Here is a 21,573-nt window from a genome sequence, read left to right as displayed (position 1 = left end):
GAACCTAGTAGCAAAAATTAGATTAATTCCTACCCAAATGTACTGTTGCAGGTGGCCTCAAGGTAGTATTCATTGAATTGAGGGAGAGTTGGATGGCCTGAGAAAAATAACTAATAAATTGATTAGTCTATAGGCTCAACAACTATGAACAAATGAAATCTTTGGTTGTGATATTTTCACATTTAACTGACTAGAGGTAAACAGAATGGAAATTCACCCTTTTGAGGAAACTCTAGTAGCATAAAACATCCTCTACCTGAGAAACCCAAACTTGCACCGACAAGAAGCAAAGTGGGAATGCAGTACAGCCTCCACTTAAAGGTATGCTCTCCAACATTAACTGCAGATATAGACACAAAGGATAATGGATAAGGAGTAAGTCCCAAAAAGCAAAGGCAAGAGACTATGAGAGACAAAGGACAAAGAAGCCTCTCTCAGAAAGGAAAATTAGGATTCTACCAAGACCTTGTTATACTTCTAGAGCAAGATGTCTTATTAATTATTGTAAGAACCTATCATGTGTATCTCATTTTCTTTACCCAGGAGTTTTTATTGTAGCTTTCCTGTCTCTATTACTACATACATAAAACAAACAAGAGTGTAAGAGGGTTAGAAAATTGTCTATTTATAGGTCACCACATCATAAGGAATCAAATCTGTACCTGACTGAAAAGACACTACTCCACCTATTGAAAGTGACTTTGAATTGTCATCCTGAGGAGTGGAGGTTTTCTCTATGAGAAGGGAGTATATGGATATTTGGGTGGCCAAAGAGGCAAACTAAACAGACTGCTTATTTTCTCTCAACATCTATTCTCCTCTTTTTTGATAATAGAACCCTTTCAGTTTTAGCTGAGCTCATGGTAGCTCAGCAAGGTACTATATACTTCCCAGTCTTACTTGCAGTTAGGTGTATGTCATTAAGTCCCTAACAATCAGATTTGAGCCAAATCAATGTGTTACTTGACATTAAAAAACGATTGTGTGTGAAAATCAGATGAGCAACTGGTGAGTAAGTTTCAACAATGCAAGCAAGGGCAGCATCCTAGAGGCTGGCAAAGCCAACAGGTCCCTGGCAAAACCCTGTGAAACATACCATATACCTAATTCTTGACTATGAAATGAGAGAAAAATAGATTCTACACATTCATATTGAGGTCGTCTTGCTGTTTATGACACCTTAGCATATAACTTAACCAACACACCCCTCCCTCAAAATTACTTTATGCTTTTAAGAATCATTTAGGTTAGCAAGCTCTTTTAAAATGTTTATTATCTTTAAGAAGATTATGCCTCATTGACATACAAGTTAACAACGTTAATAATGTACCACCTAGTTGTATATACACACAGGAAAAATAAACAAGCAAACAAAAAAATAAAGGAAAAAAACAGCTGTGGGGGCACCTGGGTGACTTGGTTGGTTAAGTGACCGACTCTTGATTTCGGTTCAGGTCATGATCTCACAAGCTCTGCATAGGGCTCCATGCTTGGGATTCTCTCTCTCCCTCTTTCTCTGCCCTTCCTCTACTCATGCTTTCTATCTCTCTCTCAAAATAAACAAATGAACATTTAAAAGAAAACAGTTGTGAACTCTAGGAAATTTTGGCATGGTGATAAACTAAGTTAAGGGGTGGGGTTTAGGATGTCCAAGGACAAACTGAGACTGGAACTAGAAAAGACATTAGAAATGAAAGGGAACAAGAATAATCATAACATATTGTGCAATTCCGCCTAGAACTCTGGCAGAATCCAGTGTGTCAATTACCTAAACTGAAATTTTTAGTATTAGTTTAAAAGAATTCACATATCAAACTGGCAAATTTAGGTTTGTTCCCCTACCATCTATTCACCCCTTCTCCCAGCCAAAGAGAGGAAGAGAGAAAGAAAAAAGGAGTATAGGGAATATTCATACATACTATCAATATAACCTCCTTTCTCTTATACAGAAAAAATTTTGAAAGCTAATGGCCTGCTAAACAGTTTTAACTGTGTTTTTAAAATCCTTGCATAAATCAAACATTGACAACCAAGAACATATAAGAAAATTAATAACTTTTTAAACTAATCAAAACATATATGCTAATGGATAGTGTGAAGTCATGCCTGTCAGCATCTCAACAAGCACTGTGTGTGTGCGTGTGTGTATGCGCACGCGCATGTCTCTTTTGTTCAAGAAGCCAAGCCACCATGCACCGCGTCCAAACTCTACAGTGCACAAGGGCCCAGCTGAAAGTACAAGCAGTGCTAAATCCAGCAAGAAGTCTACATTTTAAGGCTGTAATTACAAATCTAAATCTGCTCCGAGTTCTTGAAGAAGCACCTTTTTGTTTTGCACAAAAATGGGCTAATGATGGCCCTACGAGCCACTATGATGGGCACTAAAAAAGAATTAGAAAAAAATGATCAAATACCCTTGTTACTCTAAAAGGGGACTACCACAAACCTATAAATGGGCGTAGGCATTTCTTCTACTGCTGAATAACCCACGTTCTGTAAAATAAAATTATCTGAACTTACAGAGAAAATAGAATTGGAGCCAGACCACTCAAAATCAATGGAATTTTAAAATCTGAGTTCTAACAAAATAGCAATCCTTATAAAAATATTAGTGTAGTTTTTTCCACTGGCATTTGTATCTACTAGAATAAGCCAGTCCACCCTTTAAAGCTTCATATCCTGGAGCTCATATTTCTTTTGATGTGGGTTCTTAAAGACAATCACTTCTAATAGACACCAGTTTAATAAACATTAAAAATATCACTTAGAGATAGACTTCTTCATCAGTAATTTATTTTTAACACAAGGGAACGATCTTTGCAACTTCTGCAAAGCAACCTGCAATTTCCTCAGATCTTTTAACATAGTGGAATATATAGTAACTTTTAAGCCAATAAACCAGCAATTTACTGCACTGCAGGGTGGTACTTTTACAGAATTTTCAGCATTTTTCTTATACCATTAAGGTTTTCTCTCTTTAATTGTGAAAAAGTTTGCCCCTGCTCATTCCAAAACATTAATATGTTTTAAGTGGTTTGAAAAACACCCACACCAAATCCTTTATTATATTGACATCATTCCCCTATATGCCTAATGTTAAGTTTTTTAGAGAGAAGGAAAATCACATAGGTGAGAAACAGACCTACATAAAGAGAGAAAGAACACTGGAGAATAAGTGAAGGTAAAATAGTAACTTTTATTTTTCTTACTCTTTTTTAAAAAAAAATTTTTAATGTTTATTTATTTTTGAAGGAGAGAGAGAGAGAGAGAGAGAGAGAGCGAGCAGAGGAGGGGCAGAGAAAGAGGGAGACACAGAATCCAAGGCAAGCTCCAGGCTCTGAGCTGTCAGCACAGAGTCTGAAACGGGGCCCCAACTCACAAACCGCGAGATCATAACCTGAGCCAAAGTTGGACGTTTGACCAACTTAGCCATCCAGGCGCCCCTTATTTTTCTTATTCTTAATGGATCTAACAGGTAACAAATCTGGTCCAAAATAATTATAGCAACAATTAGTTGATTATGAATGTGTCCATGCATGTGTGTATGCTTATATATGCCTATGTATGCTATGTATAAGTGAAATAAATGACAGAAGTGATACAAAAAAAAAAAAGAGGAAAAAATTAGGATTATTTTGTCATTATAAGGTACCTGCAGGTTTATTTAAGAGCAAAGTTGAATTAGCTGTAAATGTAACCTCTAAAAAGAGTTTTTTAAAGAGGGCACCTGGATGGCTCAGTCAGTTGAGCAACCAACTCTTGACTTAGTCTCAGGTCATCATCCCAGGGTCATGGGATCAAGCCCCATGGAAGGCTGTGCGCTGGGCATGGAGACTGCTTAAGATTGTCTCTCTCTTCTCCTCCCCGCCCCGCCCCTCTACCCTGCTTGCTCGCTCTCTCTAAAAAGAAAAAAATATAAATAAATAAATAAATAAATAAAGTATAATTGATATTCTAAGAAAGGAAAAAAAAAGTGGAATCATATGTTTAGTTAAAACCACAAAAGGCATTAAAAATGTGGAAGACAAAAACAGGAGCAAACAAGGGCAACAAATAGAAAACAGTGACAAATATAGTAGATATTAATCTACTACATCAATAATAACTTTAAACATCAATGGTCTAACTATACCAATTAAAAGACAGTGATTGTCAGAGTGCATAAAAAAATAAGACCCAACTATATGTTATCTATAAGAAACCAACTTTAAATATAAAAACACATACAGATTAAAAGTAAAGAGATGGAGAAAGTTATGGTATGCTAACATTAATCAGAAGAAAGCAGGAGTAGCTATGTTAATTTCAGACAGCAGACTTCAGAGCAAAGGAAGTTATCATGAATTACAGTATAATAAAAGGGTCTACATCCAAGAAGATAACAATCTTTAATGTGTATGTGGCTAACAAAAAGAGCATCAAACTATCTGGGGCAAAACGGACAGAACAGCAAGGAGAAATAGGTGAATCCACTATTACAGTCGAAGACTATAAAACTCCCTCTATCAGAAATGCACAGATCCAACAGGCAGAAAACCAGTAAGGATACAGCTGAACCATTCATTGACTAGACATAACTGACACTGACAGCCTACTTCATCTAACAACAGCGGATTATACGTTCTTCTCAAGTTAACAAGAAACATAAAAGAGGGGTGCCTGGCTGGCTCAGTTGGAAGAGAACGTGAATCTTGATCTCAGGTTGTAAATTTGAACCCCACATAATATGCAGAGATTACGTGAAAATAAAATCTCAAAACACACACATGTGCACACGCATGCACACACACACATACACACACACACCAAGGGACATAAAAGAGACCACATTCTGGGCCATAAAACAAACTTTAGTTAAAAAAAAAAAATAGAAATCATGTAATGTCTGCTCTCAGACCACAATGGAATTAAATTAGAAATCAATAACAAACAGGAGTGCCTGGGTGGCTCAGTTGGAAGAGCATGCAACTTTTGATCTCAAGGTCATGAATTCAAGTCACACAACAGGTATGGAGATTACTAAAATTCAATTAATTAATTAATTTAAAAAATAACTAACTGAAAAATCTCCAAATACTTGGAAATTAAATTACACACTTTTAACTAATGCATGGGACAAAGAAGAAATCTGAAGATAAATTTTAAAATACTATAAACTGAATGAAAATGCAAATACAAGTCACCAAAATTTGTAGGCTGCAGTGACAACAGTCCTTATGGGGAAGTGTAAGAGAAAGTTACACAATACATAGCATTAAATGCATTATTGGAAAATTTTTTAAAAATCTAAAAACAATCATACAAGCTTCCACTTCAGGAACCCAGAAAAAGAAGAGCATATTAAACCCAAAAGTAACCAGAAAAAAGAAATAATAAAAACTAAAAAAATCAATAAAACTGAAAATACAAAGTTGAAAAAAAAATCAATGAAACCAAAAAATGGTTCTTTGAAAAGGTCAATAAACTCAATAAGTCTTTAGCCAGACTAACTAGAAAAAAAGAGAGATGACACAAATTACTAATATTAGAAAGAGGAGACATCACCACAGATCCTATGGACACTCAAAGGATAATAAAGGAATATTATGAACAATTCTAAGTCCACAAATATGATAACCTAGGTGAAATGACCAATTCCTTGAAATGCACAACTTGCCAAAACTCATACAAGAAGAAATAGACAGGAAGGTGGATGGGGGTGATGGATTAAACAGGCGATGGGAATTAAGGAGTGTATTTGTGATGATCACTGATTACTGAATGGAAGTGTTGAATCACTATACTGTACACTTGAAACTGTACATTAATTAACTAGATAACCTTAACAAAATACTCCTGGGTTTGATATAAATAAAATATGTAAATTTTTAAAAAAGGAAAAAAAAATAGACAACCTGAATAGGTCTATATCTATTAAAGAAAGTGAATCAATAATTAATAACCTTCCAAAAGAGAAAGTACCAGGCCCAAAGGGGTTCACTGGTAAATTCTACCAAAAATTTAAGGAAGAAATTTTACCAATTCTCTACAATCCCTTTCAAAAGATGGAAGCAGAGGGACCACTTCTTAACTCATTCTTTGGGGTCAGCATTACTCTAATACCAAAACCAAAGACATTATAAGAAAACTACAGATCATTTCTTTCATGGAGATAGGTGCAAAAATCCTCAACAAAATATTAGCAAATTAAATTCAACAATGTATAAAAGACTTACATACCATGACCAAGTGGGATTTATGCCAGGTATGCAAGCCTAGCTCAACATTCAAAAATCAATTAATATAATTCATCATATCATTATATCAATAGATACACAGAAAGCATTTCACAAAGTTCAACACCAATTCAGGATAAAAACTCTGTTATACTAAAAACAAATACAAATGAAAAACTCTCAAGTTAACCAGGAATAGAGAGAATTTCCTCAACCTAATAATCTACCAAAAACCTACAGCTACATTATACTTAATGGTGCAAAACCAGAAATTTTCCCACTAAGATTAAGAACAAGGAAATATATGCTCTCACTTCTCATTTTCAACATCACAGAAATCCTAGCTAATGCAATAAGAAAAAGAAATAACGGATACAAAGGTTTGTAAGGAAGAAATAAAACTTTTTGTTCATAGGTAACATGATTATCTATAGGACAAATCCAAAAGAATTACACACAAAAAACCCTGCAACTAATAATTACAGCAAGGTTGCAGGATACAAAGTAAATATACAGAAGTCAACTGCTTTCCTATATACTAGCAATGTATAAGTGGAATTTGATTTAAAAACATATTACCATTTACATTAGCATGCCCATAAATAAAATACTTAGATATAAGTCTTATGAAATATGTGCAATATCTATATGAGAAAAATTTCAAAACTCTGATGAAAGATATCAAAGAGCTAAATAAATAGATATTCCATGTTCAAAGACTCACTATTGGGGCATCTGGGTGGCTCAGTCGGTTAAGAGGCCGACTTTTGATATTGGCTCAGGTCTTGATCTCACCATTATGAGATAGGGCCCCGTGTCAGGCTCTGTGCTGAGTGTGAGGCCTGCTTGGGATTCTCTCTCTCACTTTCTCTCTGCCCCTCCCCTGCTCACTCACTCTCTTTCTCTCACTTGCTCTCTCTCAATACTAAATAAACATTTTAAAAAAAAAGACTCAATATTGTCAATATGTCAGCTTTTTCCAACTCAATCTACAGATTCAATAAAATCCCAATCAATTCTTTTTATATCTTACTTCTAAACAATAACAAAATGGACAACCCAATTAAAAAACAGGCAAAGATCTGAACAGACACCTAACCAAAGAACATACAGATATGACAATAAGCATATAAAAAAATGTTCAACATCACATGTCATTAGGGAATTGCAAATTAAAACAACAGTAAGATACCATTACACACCTATTGAAATAACCAAAATGCAAAACACTAACATCAAACGCTTACAAAGATGTGGAGCAACAGCAATCTCATTCATTGATGGTTGGAAGGCAAAATGGTATAGCTACTTTGGAAGAGAGTTTGGCAACTTCTTACAAAATTAAACATACTCTTACCATATGATCCAGCAATTGCACTTCTTGGCATTTACCCAAATAAACTGAAAATTTATGTTCACACAAAAAAATATGCCCATAAACGTTTATGGAAGTTTTACTCATAATTTCTAAAACCTGGAAGTAACCAAGACATCTTCAACAGGTTTAATATAAGTAAATCATGGTATATCCAGACAAGAGAATATTATTTAGCACCAGAAAGAAATATGCTATCAAATCAGGAAAAGACAAAGAAAACTTAAATGCATATTATTAAGTGAAAAAAGGCACTCTGAAAAGACTGCATACTGTATGATTCCAACTATATGACTCTAGAAAAGGCAAAACTATGGAGACAGTAAAAAGATTAGTGGCTGTCAGGGGTTGGAGGAGAGAAGGATAAATAGGCAGAACACGGAAGATATGTAGGGCAGTGAAACTATTCTGTATGATACTACAATGGTGGATATATGTCATATATATTTGTCCAACCCATAGAACGTATAACACCAAAAGTGAATCCTACTAATAAACTATGGACTTTTGGTAATAATGATATGTCTATACAGTACCGCTGTGGTAGGGGAGGTCAATAATGGGGGAGGTTACACATGTGAGGGGACAGGAGATATATGAGAACTCTCTATACTTTCTACTCAATTTTGCTGTTAACCTAAAACTGCTCTAAAATAAGATTAGTTTAAAAATATATAAAACAAGGAGTTTATTTTAATTGAAATATTACTTTCCTCAGTGCTGTCTATATGGCAAGACATAAAGTATTCACCCTTTTGTAGCTATTACTCCATTTTGCAATTACACTTGAATTTCTGCTCTTCTGTCACAAACTGTCACTCAAGTATCATTACAATTTCTCTAGGATTGTTTTTCATTCAACTTTTTCTGCTTCCCATTCAAGTAAAATAAAAGAAAACCACACTTTTCTCATCTATTTCTGAAGTGTAGAGAATTTAAAAGGTAATAAATGCAAAACTAACTTGCCAACTTCACATTATACAAATATAAAGGTACTCTTATTTGCAATTTATTAATGAAATGTTGCTAGTCTCTTTACTCTCTGAATGTCAGACTGAGTTCATACTTCTATTTGTCCAATTTCTTGAAGAGAAATTCATCACCTGATTTTACCTCTTCTTGTCCTTTCCACTGGTAAAATAGAAAGCACACACTATGAGTATACACTTCTCTAGGTCTGCAAGAAATTATTTATTTTTTTCAATCTAGAAGGGTTGACCTGACAGCTTCTAACTGAATAACAACAGTTCTCTCCTTTCCTGGTAAATGTCTAATTTTGAGTAAAAGAATTTCCTTATCAAGACTGCCAATTATCAAAGAAATTTGAATATATAGGGACTAATTTGGGGGAAACAAAGAGATTTTTCTCCCAACACCCAAGACAGCTGGGTGATTCAGTAGATACTGTCAGGTTTCCTCAAAAAAGACTTAACCATGTTTCTTCCTTTTTAACAACCTTGGAGGATCAGAATATGTCTGTGACAAAATCTGTGCATTTTCCCATATGCATCCTAGATGAAAGTAACTGATCATTATTTCCCAGAAGAAAATGCTAGCACTCTAAGGTTTTACCACCAGATGAGAGAGAACATAATTGTAGCTGAGTCTGTCAGTGACTCACCCATACCCCCTGACACTTACCAGTTCAGCGCACAAAGACCTGACTTCCAAATGCCAGCACATGCATTTCTTTGACCCAGGGCTTTTCTGTTGTTGCCTGAGCTTGCTTTGTCACCAGAGTGGCAGAACAAAAGGGCAGGGGAATTAACCTTCACCTAGTAACTGATGGGACTTGATGTATAAATACTCCAGCTTCCTCACCTCTCAAATGGGTTAACTCAGGCATGTATTTTACCATGGTTCCCCAAGTTTCTCATGGAATAATTAAGCTCCAGTCTCTTACAATAAATTACTCAATAAGACACTCTTTATTAGCTTTCAAATCCATGCCTTATTATGTATAGGTACTTTATAGTTAGTATTTCATCTAATCATCTCTAGAACTCTTTAAGGTAGGAATCTGATTCAAAGAGTTAAAAATAACATTAACGTTTGCTCAGGGTCACAGAGCAAGCCATGACTATTACACAGGAGGTCCAAAACCTGCACTCCTTCACCAAAAGAACAGAACATGGAAGGGGGCGGGGGGGGGGGGTTCTATTCATATTATAAGGATTATATCTCAAACCTACAAAAACCATAAAATCATATTTTCTTTTCCAAAGGAAAACAGCTTTTAAAAAAATTTTCCAAAACACACTAGTCTCTCAACCAAAAGTTATTTTTAAGGTAATTAGTAATGTCATTATGAATTAATCTATTGCCTACATTTTTTTGGGGGGGGGGGGAAGAAAAGGGTCAAGTCAAATACACAATGGAAATGGTAATGGCTACAGTGAGTGCTTTCCAATTTCCTAAAAATATTCCTTCACAGCTAAATTCCCTAATCAGAATGAAGGAATTTGTTTTTCTTATCAGTACTTAAAAAAAAAATAGGAATAGAAGACATTTATAATAATATAATCCAAGATTTTTTAAATAAATATAATCCATTTTACTTGTCAATCTTTAAATTACAAATGTTAAATATTATAATAAAATACTTTTAAAATCTTTAAATTACAAATGTTAAATATTAAAATACTTTTAAATGTACATATTTTGTCATGCTGTATTTCATTTATTCATTCATTGCATAACCACTCATGCTGGTTCTAAGATGTATAAGATACATCTTGTGGCCAGTTTCGTACTAGAGAAAAAGGAAGGGGGTGGGGGGACAAAGTAAAAATAAACTACAGAATGGATGGAGAAAAGACAAACATATGGAGAAAAATTTCATAGACTGCCAACCCCAATTTTTGTATCTTTAAAACTACATTTCCAAATATAGAAAAATTCATTTAATTAACAAATACAAAAAAAAAAAAACACACTAAAAAGTAGACAATGATGGGGCGCCTGGGTGGCGCAGTCGGTTAAGCGTCCGACTTCAGCCAGGTCACGATCTCGCGGTCTGTGAGTTCGAGCCCCGCGTCAGGCTCTGGGCTGATGGCTCAGAGCCTGGAGCCTGTTTCTGATTCTGTGTCTCCCTGTCTCTCTGCCCCTCCCCCGTTCATGCTCTGTCTCTCGCTGTCCCAAAAATAAATAAACGTTGAAAAAAAAAAAATTAAAAAAAAAAAAAAAAAAGTAGACAATGCTAGGCAGTGAATATACAATGACATCAAAAGTAATATTTGCCCTTAAGTTACTTAAAATTAAGTTGAAGTAAACTTTAGTATTTGCCACTGTAGACCTCATGATTAAATTCAGAAGTCTATTCATATTCAGTAGAGATAATGAAAATGTAATTGTATTAGCACTACTTAAAATTTAGGTCCACAAAATGCATTTTTAAATGTATTTTATGTTTAAGGTTTAACTTGAACTTCATTCATTAAAAATATTCATCTACATTTGAAACGTGAATTTCCAGAAATACACAGTAAATAACAAAAATAAATTAAAAAAAATAAAAGTAGACTAAAAAAACTTAGTAGGACAAATGTGTTAAATTATTAAATGAATTTAACCTGTAAAAGAACTCCAATTTAAAAAACAGAAATCATTTTTATATTCACATCAAAAGATACAAATAATTAAGTTTGCGTTATTCTCAAAATTCAGTCAGCATCAAAATTAATAAAATGTTGAAAAACAATATTTCCCACATTATTAGCATTAGTAAAAATATTCAAAGCAAAGTTAATATCCAATTTGGGGGGAAATACATAAAATCAAGAAATGCAAATACAGTTCAAATAGCAAAAAAAGAACAAAAAAACCTAAACAATTATCAAATAATTCAGTGACTTAAAGAAGTCAAAGTTGTTATAAAATTTAGTATTAATGATTTGAGTCGATCAGATGAATATAACCTGAGAATGAAGTGGATCTGAACTCTAGAAATATAAATATTTCTAGAAATATCTAGAAATATCTAGAAATATAGATATGAGCTTTAATAACCAAGGCATCTTAATATAAATGGCCAATAATGCAAGAGGCTTGAAGTATATCTTAAAGAATATTAAACTTCTTAGATTCACTATTTTCTAAAATATATGTGTAGTGTCCTTGAGCCTTTCCAAGCTGATTATAGGAAAAAGAAAGAATGAGAAGAAATAAACTTTCCAAGCCTGAACCCAATTTTTTTCCAGGCTACTTTACTTCAATTTTCCTTAATAAACTGGCAAAGTTGAGAAGAAAATAAAACGAGATGTATATTGCTTGATGCTCTGTATAAAAAATCTTTTAATAGTTTGAATATCCCTATTCCTGAATGTTTTATACAAGTGTCTAAACTTAGTGTTCTCTGACTAAAGGAAGAAAGGAAAATGTTAAAATATCTTGACCAGTCAGTAATTATATGCTTAATATATATGAGATTTTTTTTAAGTTTAAAATGTGGTTTTCAGGGATGCCTTGCTGGCTCAGTACAGCATGCGACTCTTGATCTCAGGTTCATGAGTTTGAGCCCCATGTTGGACATAGAGATTACTTAAAAATAGACAGACAGATGGATAGATAGATAGATAAGTAAAAACACAATAAAATGTGGTTTCCATTCTTACTATGTGTTGGGTTGTTAAGACTAACATAACTTAGCAAATCATATAGAACAAAATAGGACATAATGATAAACTATATGGCAGATCAAGTACTATAGGAGATCAATGAAAGAAAATCTTAAAGTCAGAACAGTCTAGGAAGACATTATTTTCTGATTTTTGTTTCCAACTTAAAAGAGACAAACTTGCCCATTAGCTGTCTACAACAACAGAAAAGTAATTTACTAAGTTTACCTACCAAATTTTAGTAAATTGAATTACTTTAAAAGCATTATAAATATGTATATATATAAATTGGTAAATTTCTGGACTTCTTTCAGAACTCATGTACTTAATAATTTCTGTGGCTCTAAGATCAATGAATGATACACTGACAAAGTTGCACAGTCCGATAGCAAGAACAGTGGTTTTAAGTCTCATATACATGGACAAGAATCCTAGTTCCATCAATTATTTGGCTTTTTGACCATGGGTAAGTTGCTTAACCATGCTGAGACTGTTTCTTCTTAAGTAAGATAAAGATAACAACAGTCACTTCCAATGGTTGTTGAAAGGATTAAATAATACAAGATATGTAAACAGCACAATGCCAGTCATGTGCTTAATATTAACTCCCACATTCAAACACATTTCAAATATAGTGATAACAGAACACCAAAAGACTGAAATGCTCTCTTTGTTTTACATTTTATTCTTCACCATAGAAACTGATATACTGACTTTCTATTTATTAGTAAAAATTAATGTGTTCAGCTTCTAATTCTGTAATGACTCTCATTCATCTCTGAGAATTTGATAAAAATGATGGACCTCTTCCTCCCAAAATACCACCTATGCACAGCATTTCACATCAATTTAGGGACATTAACAGATTCTGTGAAAGCTAGATTGAAAATCATGTTCTATCTAGCAATTTAAAAAAACTTAATTCAAATTAAGTAAAATTTTAAAATTCAGTTCCTCAGTTGCACTGGCCACATTTAAGTGCTCAATAGCCACATAAGGCTATTTGATAACACAGATATAGAACATTTCTATCATCTCAGAAACTTCTATCAGATAGGGCTGTTCTGGAATATTAACACAGTGTGATATATAAAAAACTATTTTACCTCTGTGTTTGTTTGGTTTTAAATATTTGGATACCTCTCTTTAAGGCAGATCCTCAAGAGTGTAGACACTATGAATATTTTGCCCGCAAATAAATCTTCCAGGTCCAGAACATAGTAAGTATTCAATCTAATAGCTGACACTATAATTGACTAAATTGGTAAAGACCAGAGCTGAAAGGTGGGAACTCAAGGAGTATACAAATGTTGTAATTTTTTTTTTTTTTAAATGGGGAGGCGGCTGGGTGACTCAGTTAAGCATCCAACTTTTGATTTCGGCCCAAGTCATGATCTCACAGTCATGAATTCAAACCCCATGTGGGGCTCCACACTCAGTGTGGAGCCAGCTTAAGATTCTGTCCCTCTCCCTCTGCTCCTACCCCACTTGTGTTCCCTCCCTCTCTCCCTCTCTGCCTCTCTCTCTCTCTCTCAACAATAAATAGTTCCCAACTTAAAAATACACACACAGACACACACAAAAAGGAGATCAATTTACATATACTCTCAACTAATAAACTCCTAAAGTCAATGAGGGCTCCCTGCATGCAGACTGAAGTTTTTAATTTTGACTATACGTATTGGCTAAAATATGCAAAATTTTCAGCCTTGTCTATAGCCTATTCTATTCAAGAATAGGAAAGATGTTTACTTTTAGCTAAAGAGCTTACATTACTCCTATATGGATTTTTCCTAGATAGAGCAGTTGAGTAACTCATTTTTAAACAGTATGTATATATTCATACATAGTTCAACAAACAAAACATTTTAAAAATTCACCAAAGTTTTATAACTTAAAGATTATGGCACTAAAGTTTTAGAAAACTTATTTCCACTTAACGTATCTTGAAATCAAGACAAAATCGCTGCTATACACAGAACAGTAAAAGGTCTAAGAGTAATTTTGCACTTACACTGCCACATTTTTTCTAATGGTATATTCATCCAAATCATCATCAGAGCTGCTATCAGTTGCATCAGAATCCAGACCTTCTTCAACATGAGACAACAGCCCCGTAGCGGACAGTGCAAATCTTTGGATTTCTGCAGCTGTACACCGTGCAAAGCCATTTTTTGTATCACTCCACAATTTATTCTCTGCAGTCAACATGTTGACTTCTGGCTTAATTTCAGTGCATTTAGGTAAACTGCTATCCAAAATTGTGGTAGGTTCATGAAAGATCTTCATTTGGGGGAGTTGATGTTTCATAGAAAATTTCATTTGTTGACCATAGTGCTTAACAACATGCTTTGCCAGGAGCATCTGCAAATGTTTCTGAGTTCTTCTAGCCTGGCTAAGTAAAATTTTCTGTTTACTTACACAATGAAGTAAACGAGCATTCACTTCCTCCTCTTTTTCAGCAGCTGAGAAACCAACAGGCACATTTGAGTGGCCAGGCCCACTTTTCTTTTGAGCACAGTGCAATAAACCTTTTTTAACTTCAGCATCAGTAACTTTATCCAAAAGTGCATTCTTTTGGTACCATTTACAGTTTTGTAGTTGTACTTTATCTACATTAATGTCTTTGGTTGTATTTGAATCCAAAATAATTTGTACATCTGTCATGCACTGGCTTGTGGTATCTGACAGAGGTTCCTTTTTGATGAACTCTTCAGAGTGAGAATGACAGATTTTACTAAGCTGAATGTTGCTGCCATTACACAGTATGTTTTTCAGCTTACTGCAATTAGGTTCCCCTAATTTCCTTTGTTTGTAATTTTCATTGTATTTATTTAATGTAGAATTTGAACTCATTAAAAGAACCGTCTGATAATGTTTTGACGACTGAGAGGAGCCAAAATGTTTTAAATTCACAAAGTTAGTGTTAAGAGTAGGTTCAGGAGTTGGAAATCCCAGCATCTGAGACAAAGTGTCTTCCTTTAACTTTCCATCTACAGTTCTTGGACTTTCCATGCATAGCATCTTGTCAGACTCCATGGTACTTGGTAAAGATGAAAAGCAGATACCCTTTGTTGCTGCCTCCCTCAGAGCTGGGGTCATGGCGAATCCTGCAGATAATTACTGGAAACCTGAAATAATGTAAAAATAAATGATCAAATATCTAGAAAAAAAGTTTATGCTTACACTTTTTCCAAGGGCAACATTTTCAATGTTTCTGATTAATATGTAAATGAAACCAAATTCCTCTTTTATTTCCCAACGCCTAATAATATCTCTGTTCTTTCCTAATTCATAACGAATTCAACAAAGACTAAACTATTCTTCACTCTGACTGTGGGCCCAATTCCAAAAACTCCAATTAAGGTTGCACATTACCTAGCACATGTTAGACAAATGCTTGTGGATGTGCCTCAGGACTCCTTTTTCCTTTCCTTTTTTTTTTTTTTTTTGAGACAATGTTTAGCGAAAGGCAAAAGAAAAAAATTCCAACCTGGAATTGGGGAATTATATTTGAAAATGTAACTCAATCTCATATTTTCTGCCAAAGTAAGAATTACTTATCTTTATAAAATATAGTAAGTTGCTCAAAACATCCATTTCTCAACTTAAATTTCATAATCTGAACAGTATAAATATTAACTAAAGCTAAATGTTAAAAGATGTAAGTAACTGAACTAGAAATTAAAAAGTATATAATTTCACAACTGTTAAAAATAATATGATAGCAAAAACTTGCTTGATAAGCAATGTGCAAAATTTTTCTGAAAAAGCATCTGTAATAATTTTTTTCCCTTTTCACAATGTAGAGTCATCAGTTATCATTATAAAAGCTGTTACTCCTGCCTGGAAAATAGTGGGGGCTGTAACAGATAACTACTAAAGATTAATCCTATAATTAAACAAATTTCATTGTATTTTATCAAAAGAAAAAGTGTATATACCATACAGTCTGATTCATTAAAAAAGTTAATCCTATACCATTGAAAATTATGAAGACTGAATAGTGAAAAAATGTGTATATAATTAAAAATGACGAGGCTTATAAGATACTGTGCAATGATACTACATAAGTTTTGTTTCAATGCATGACAGTTAATAGTCATTTAAATGGCCACACTCTCATATCGTATGTCCCCAGGTGCTAGCTGTTAACTCTATACCCTCATTCCTATAGAAAAACACAAAACCAAAAGGGGATTCTTTGCAAAGACTAGCAAATATGCTCAAAGGTAAAAGAGCATGAAAGTTTCAATGCAGTTAAACAAAAATACTTAAAAGCAAGTTATAGTCTAGGAGAATATATTGGCAACATATATAATAGAAAATAATTTGTATCCAAAATACATAAAGGACTCCTACAAATGAGGAAACTAGTTAGACACTTCACAGATGACATCCAAATGGTCATTAAACACATACTCAATCTCACTAGTAATGAAGGAATTATAGATTAGTAAAGCACGACAACAGTTTCCCAATCACTAAATTTAAAATAATGTTTTAAATCTAAAATATCACTTATTATGACAATGTGGGTAAATAAGATTTCTCACATCTATTTGGACTATAAGTTAACTCTAAATTTGACATTAATTCGGAAAATGTATTTGTCACAAGTGCACAAGACAGCAGTGTTTGTAACAGCAAAATATTCTTTCAAAGCAACCTAGATATCTAGCAATAAGAGGATGCATAATAAAGCACAATGGAATACTATACAGCAACTAAAAAGAATGATCTTTATATATATATCAATATGCACAAATCTAAGAGTATAAAGTTAAAAAGAATGGTACAGTATATGCTACCAAATAAATACAATACAAACACAAGCTCTCTTTGCTAGAACTACTGTGAGAATGAGAATCATTCTCAGTAATCAAACTGTCGACTTTCAAGAAAATGTTGATGTCACTCTGAAGAGACACACTGTTATTGTGAAGGGTCCCAGAGGAACCCTGCAAAGGAATTTCAATTACCTCAATGTAGAACTAAGTCTCCTTGACAAGAAAAAGAGGTTCCGAGCTGACAAATGGTGGAGAAACAGAAAAGAACTGGCTACTATTCCCACTATCTATAGCCATAATCAAGGGCATTACACTGGCTTCCGAGATGAGATCTGTGTATTCTCACTTCCCCATCAACACTGTTAGTTATAAAAATGGTTCTCTTGTTGAAATCCAAAATTTCTTGGGTGAAAATACTTCCACAGGATTTGGATGAGACCAGGTGCTGCTTGTTCAGTATCTCAAGCCAAGATAGATGAGTTAATTCTTGAAGAAAATGACATTGAACTTGTATCAAACGCAGCTGCTTTGATTCAACAAGCTACAACAATTAAAAACAAAGATATCAAAAAAAATTCTTGGATGGAATCTATGTTTCTGAAAAAGGAACATTTCAGCAGGCTGATAAACAAGATCTAAGTTGTCCAGCTATGGAAACAGCAAGATGCCAGATGTATTTTAGACTTGAGGTATTTTAACTTTTTTTTAAGTTTTTTCATTTATGAGAGACAGAGACAGAGCCTGAGTGGGGGAGGAACAGAGAGAGGCAGGGAGACACAGAATCCGAAGCAGGCTCCAGGCTCTGAGCTATCAGCACAGAGCTTAACGTGGGGCTCGAACTCATAAACTGTGAGATCATGACCTGAGCCAAAATCAGACGCTTAACTGACTGAGCCACCCAGGCGCCCCTGAGAGATTTTAAAAATACAATAAAACCTGCATTGATATGGGGGGGAAAATACAAACACAAGACCACACCATATATATGTGTGTGTTTATGTGTTTACAAGAATAAAAAATGAACCAGAAAAATGCCCACCAAATCTGTGAATATCTGTGAGCTGCACATCAGATAACTTCCATGAAACAGAACTAAAAGTGGTAGTTTAAGAGGAGTTGAGTTGCAACTACAAACTTTAGTACTGGGAGGAAAATGACTTAAATGCAAAATGAACAAATGTTATTGGTTGTTAATTCTATGTGATAAAAATATAGATGTTTGGGGGCACCTGGCTGGCTCAGTCAATACAGCATGCAACTCTTGATCTCAAGGTTGTGAGTTCAAGCCCCACATTGCATGTAGAGATTACTTTAAAAATAGAGAGATGTTTGCTCTTTTTATATTTTTCTGTGTAATGTCTCAAAAAAATGTAGACATTCTTCTCTCCCCAAAGTCTATTTTTAGTTTCTAATTTTATAAGAAATATTCTATTATATTCTAATCTATAAACATCTACAATAGTATTTAGATAACTACACTGCTCTCTAAGGAAAACTGTGTTAATCACAGATGAGGTAGTCATATTCAAAAGGTCCTATACTCTATCCCCTCCCTCCCCACCTTCTCTCTCTCACTTTGAACAAGGTGCTAGAAACATAATTAAAGTGACTAGTAGCAGAGGCCGAAGGTAAAATGTCATGAGGGAGCAGAGTTCATCTTAGGCCCTTGATAAACTAAATATAAGGGGAACTAAAAATAAGAGGTAAAAAAAATAAAGAGATTAATAGTTAAGAAGTAGAGCTGGTAGCAAAAAAAAAAAAAAAGAAAGAAAAAATGCAGATTTAGACTGGCTAAGACACATTTATGGTATAGAACTAGAATAAAACACACACAAAAAAAATTCTGGTGAGATCTCTAGGGCTTACTTGGTAGTATCTACCAGTTTCTAAAATGATCTTAATAACCCCATCTCCTGGTATTCATGCCCTTTCTATTGGAGTATGGACTGGATTTAGTGACTTGCTTCTAGCAAACAGAATGCAGGAGAGGTGACGGGATAGCACTTCTGAGATTAGGTTACAAAGGGACTGTGGCTTTCATCTTGTCACCCTCATTCTGGAATGCCAGCTTCCATGCTGTGAACTGGGAAGACCCACATGGCAAAGGACTAATGTCTCCAGCAACAACTACCTAAAGCCTGCCAAAAGTTATGTCAGTGTTCTGAGAGACAGATCCTTCCCCACTCAAGCCTTCAGATGACAGAAGACCCAGCCAACACATGGAATGCAGCCATGTGCAAAATCTTGAGCCAGAAGCACCCAGCTAAGCCATGCTTAGATTCCTGATGCACAGAAGCTGTGAAATAGACATTAAATTGTTACAAAGCAATAGGTAACTAATACACTTGGATATGAAGACTTTTGGGTTCTAGTCTCTGGAAGCCCCATCCGTACCATTCTAGGATTTCCATAAAGTGCTTCTATATTCTATTCCCAAGCATATCCTTATAAAATTCCCAGCCTAAAGCCTTTCTATTTTGCATCTAAACGAAACTCCTAAAAATAGATGTCTCCTGTAAATAAGAGATTAAACTTTGTATAGTTTTTTTTTTTTAATGTGATGTATCATACTGATTGATTTGCAAACATTGAACTATCCTTGCATCCCTGGAATAAATCTCACTTAATATTTAGTTTTATCATGAAACATAAGTGCATTTAATCTAATTTTAAATTATTAAATATGCGATCATTACATATTAACAATGTATCCTGATTATCCTAAACTTTACCACTTCTGACTTCCTGCATATTACATAAACTACATTTACCACTAATATTTCTAAGGATCTATGAAGGCTTGGATTTTTGACTATTTTGTTAACTATAGGCATCCCTCATTTTATCATACTTCACTTTATTACACTTCACAGATTGTGCATCTTTTCCAAAGTGAATGTTTGTGGTAACCCAACATCAAGCAAGTCTACCGATGCCATTTTTCCAACAGCATATGCTCACTTCATGTCTATGTCACATTTTCATTATTCTCACAATATTTCAATTCTCACAATATTTTCATATTATATATGTAATGGTTATCTTGATTGGTGATTATGACTCACTGAAAGCTCAGATAACAGTTTTCAGCAACAAAGTATTTTTATAAATTCAGGTATGTACAGTTGACCCTTCAACAATGAAGGGGTTAGGGGTGCCAACTACCAATGCTATTGAAAATCCATATATAACTTTGACTCCCCAAAACTTAACTACTAGAAACTTTACCAATAATATAGTCAACACATTTCACGTGTTATATGTAATATATAGTATATTCTTACACTAAAGCTAGAGAAAAAAGTTATTAAGAAAATACATTTACAATACTATACTTATTGAAAACATACTGTGTGTATAAGTGAACATACACAGTTCAAATCTATGTTGCTCAAGGGTCAACTGTATATTGTTTTTTTCCAGACATAATGCTATTGCATATTTAATAGACAACAGTATAGTAAAAACACAACTTTTATGCACTGGAAAGCAAAAAAATTCATTTGACTTGCTTTATTGCAGTATTTGCTTTGTTTTTTGGGATCTAGAACTAAACCCACAATATCTCCAAAGTAGGTTTATCATCAACATGAAAAAGTACCTGACATACAGTAGATGCTCAGTAAATACCTGGTGGATAAATAAGTGGTTACCATTATACTTAGAATAAAATCCAAAGTCGCCCTTTCTATGATCTACAAAGTTCTACATTATCAGGTCCCTGAATGCTTCATATGCTACAGCTCTCTTCTTGGATTTACTACATTCCAACACTGGCCTCTGTGCCACTCTTAAAACACACCAGAAAGTCCCTGCTTCAAGGCACTTTGTAATTCTCTCAGCCTGGAACAATCTTCCACAGATAAAATGGCTGGCTCCCTCAATTCATTCATATTTCTGCTCTACGATCACCTCACCAGAGTCTTGGCTTGACTAATACATGTTAAATAGCTTGAGCCCCTCAACTCATGACACTCCATTCCCTCATAATGTTTATTGTTCCTGATAGCACTAATCATTACTTATTATTTTATTACATTCTATTGAGGAATTTATTTTAAGAGAACTATATTTTGGTCAATATTCTAATCACTGGCACTGAAAACAATGCCTGGTACACAAAAATTGTCAGATATTTATTGACTGAATTAATAACAAACGAGTCATGATTTTGAAATGTGTTGATTTAGGTAGTAATAAATAGCAACAACACCTATTTTAATTATTTTTAAAATAATTAGGAAAAGGAGAATTGTTTAAAGAGCATCTACGCAAAAGCCTAAGCATTACTTTACCATTAATGATGAAAGACTGAATGCCTTTGCCCTATGATTGGTAATGAGTCAAGGTGTCTGTTCTCACCACTCCTATTCATCATCATACTATTGGCCTAGCCTGTGGAATAGATGAAGAAAGAATAAAAGACACATATTGGAAAGGAAAAAGTAAAACTGTTTATATTCACAGATGAAATGATTTTCTACATAGAAAATCCCAAGAGATCTATACAAAGAGCTCCTAGATCTAATGAGTTTACTAAGGTAGCAGATAGGGTCAAGATACAAATATCATTTGTA

The 21,573-nt window shown here is 34.1% G+C and overlaps 1 protein-coding gene across 7 annotated transcripts in view; it reads right to left on the bottom strand.

Moving 5' to 3' along the window:
* The window catches only part of KANSL1L (KAT8 regulatory NSL complex subunit 1 like), a 130,923-nt gene that overhangs the window by 97,414 nt on the left and 11,936 nt on the right, over positions 1-21,573 (bottom strand). For 6 of the 7 annotated variants that reach the window (XM_047085517.1, XM_047085515.1, XM_047085518.1 and 3 more), the window contains exon 2: positions 14,221-15,337. In XM_047085517.1, the coding sequence (XP_046941473.1) occupies positions 14,221-15,308 (1,088 nt within the window). In that variant the 5' untranslated portion in view covers positions 15,309-15,337. Of the gene's footprint in view, positions 1-14,220; positions 15,338-17,188; positions 17,717-21,573 lie in introns of those variants that run through there. The other variant, XM_047085516.1, reaches the window with a different exon arrangement.

The sequence above is a fragment of the Lynx rufus genome, unplaced genomic scaffold (assembly GCF_022079265.1).
Source record: "Lynx rufus isolate CCGP_SWC_20201006 ecotype Redwood Valley unplaced genomic scaffold, mLynRuf1.p SCAF_2, whole genome shotgun sequence".
Classification (NCBI taxonomy): Eukaryota; Metazoa; Chordata; class Mammalia; order Carnivora; family Felidae; genus Lynx; species Lynx rufus.
Note: the sequence above shows the minus strand (reverse complement) of the source record. Positions and strands in the feature narration are given on the sequence as shown.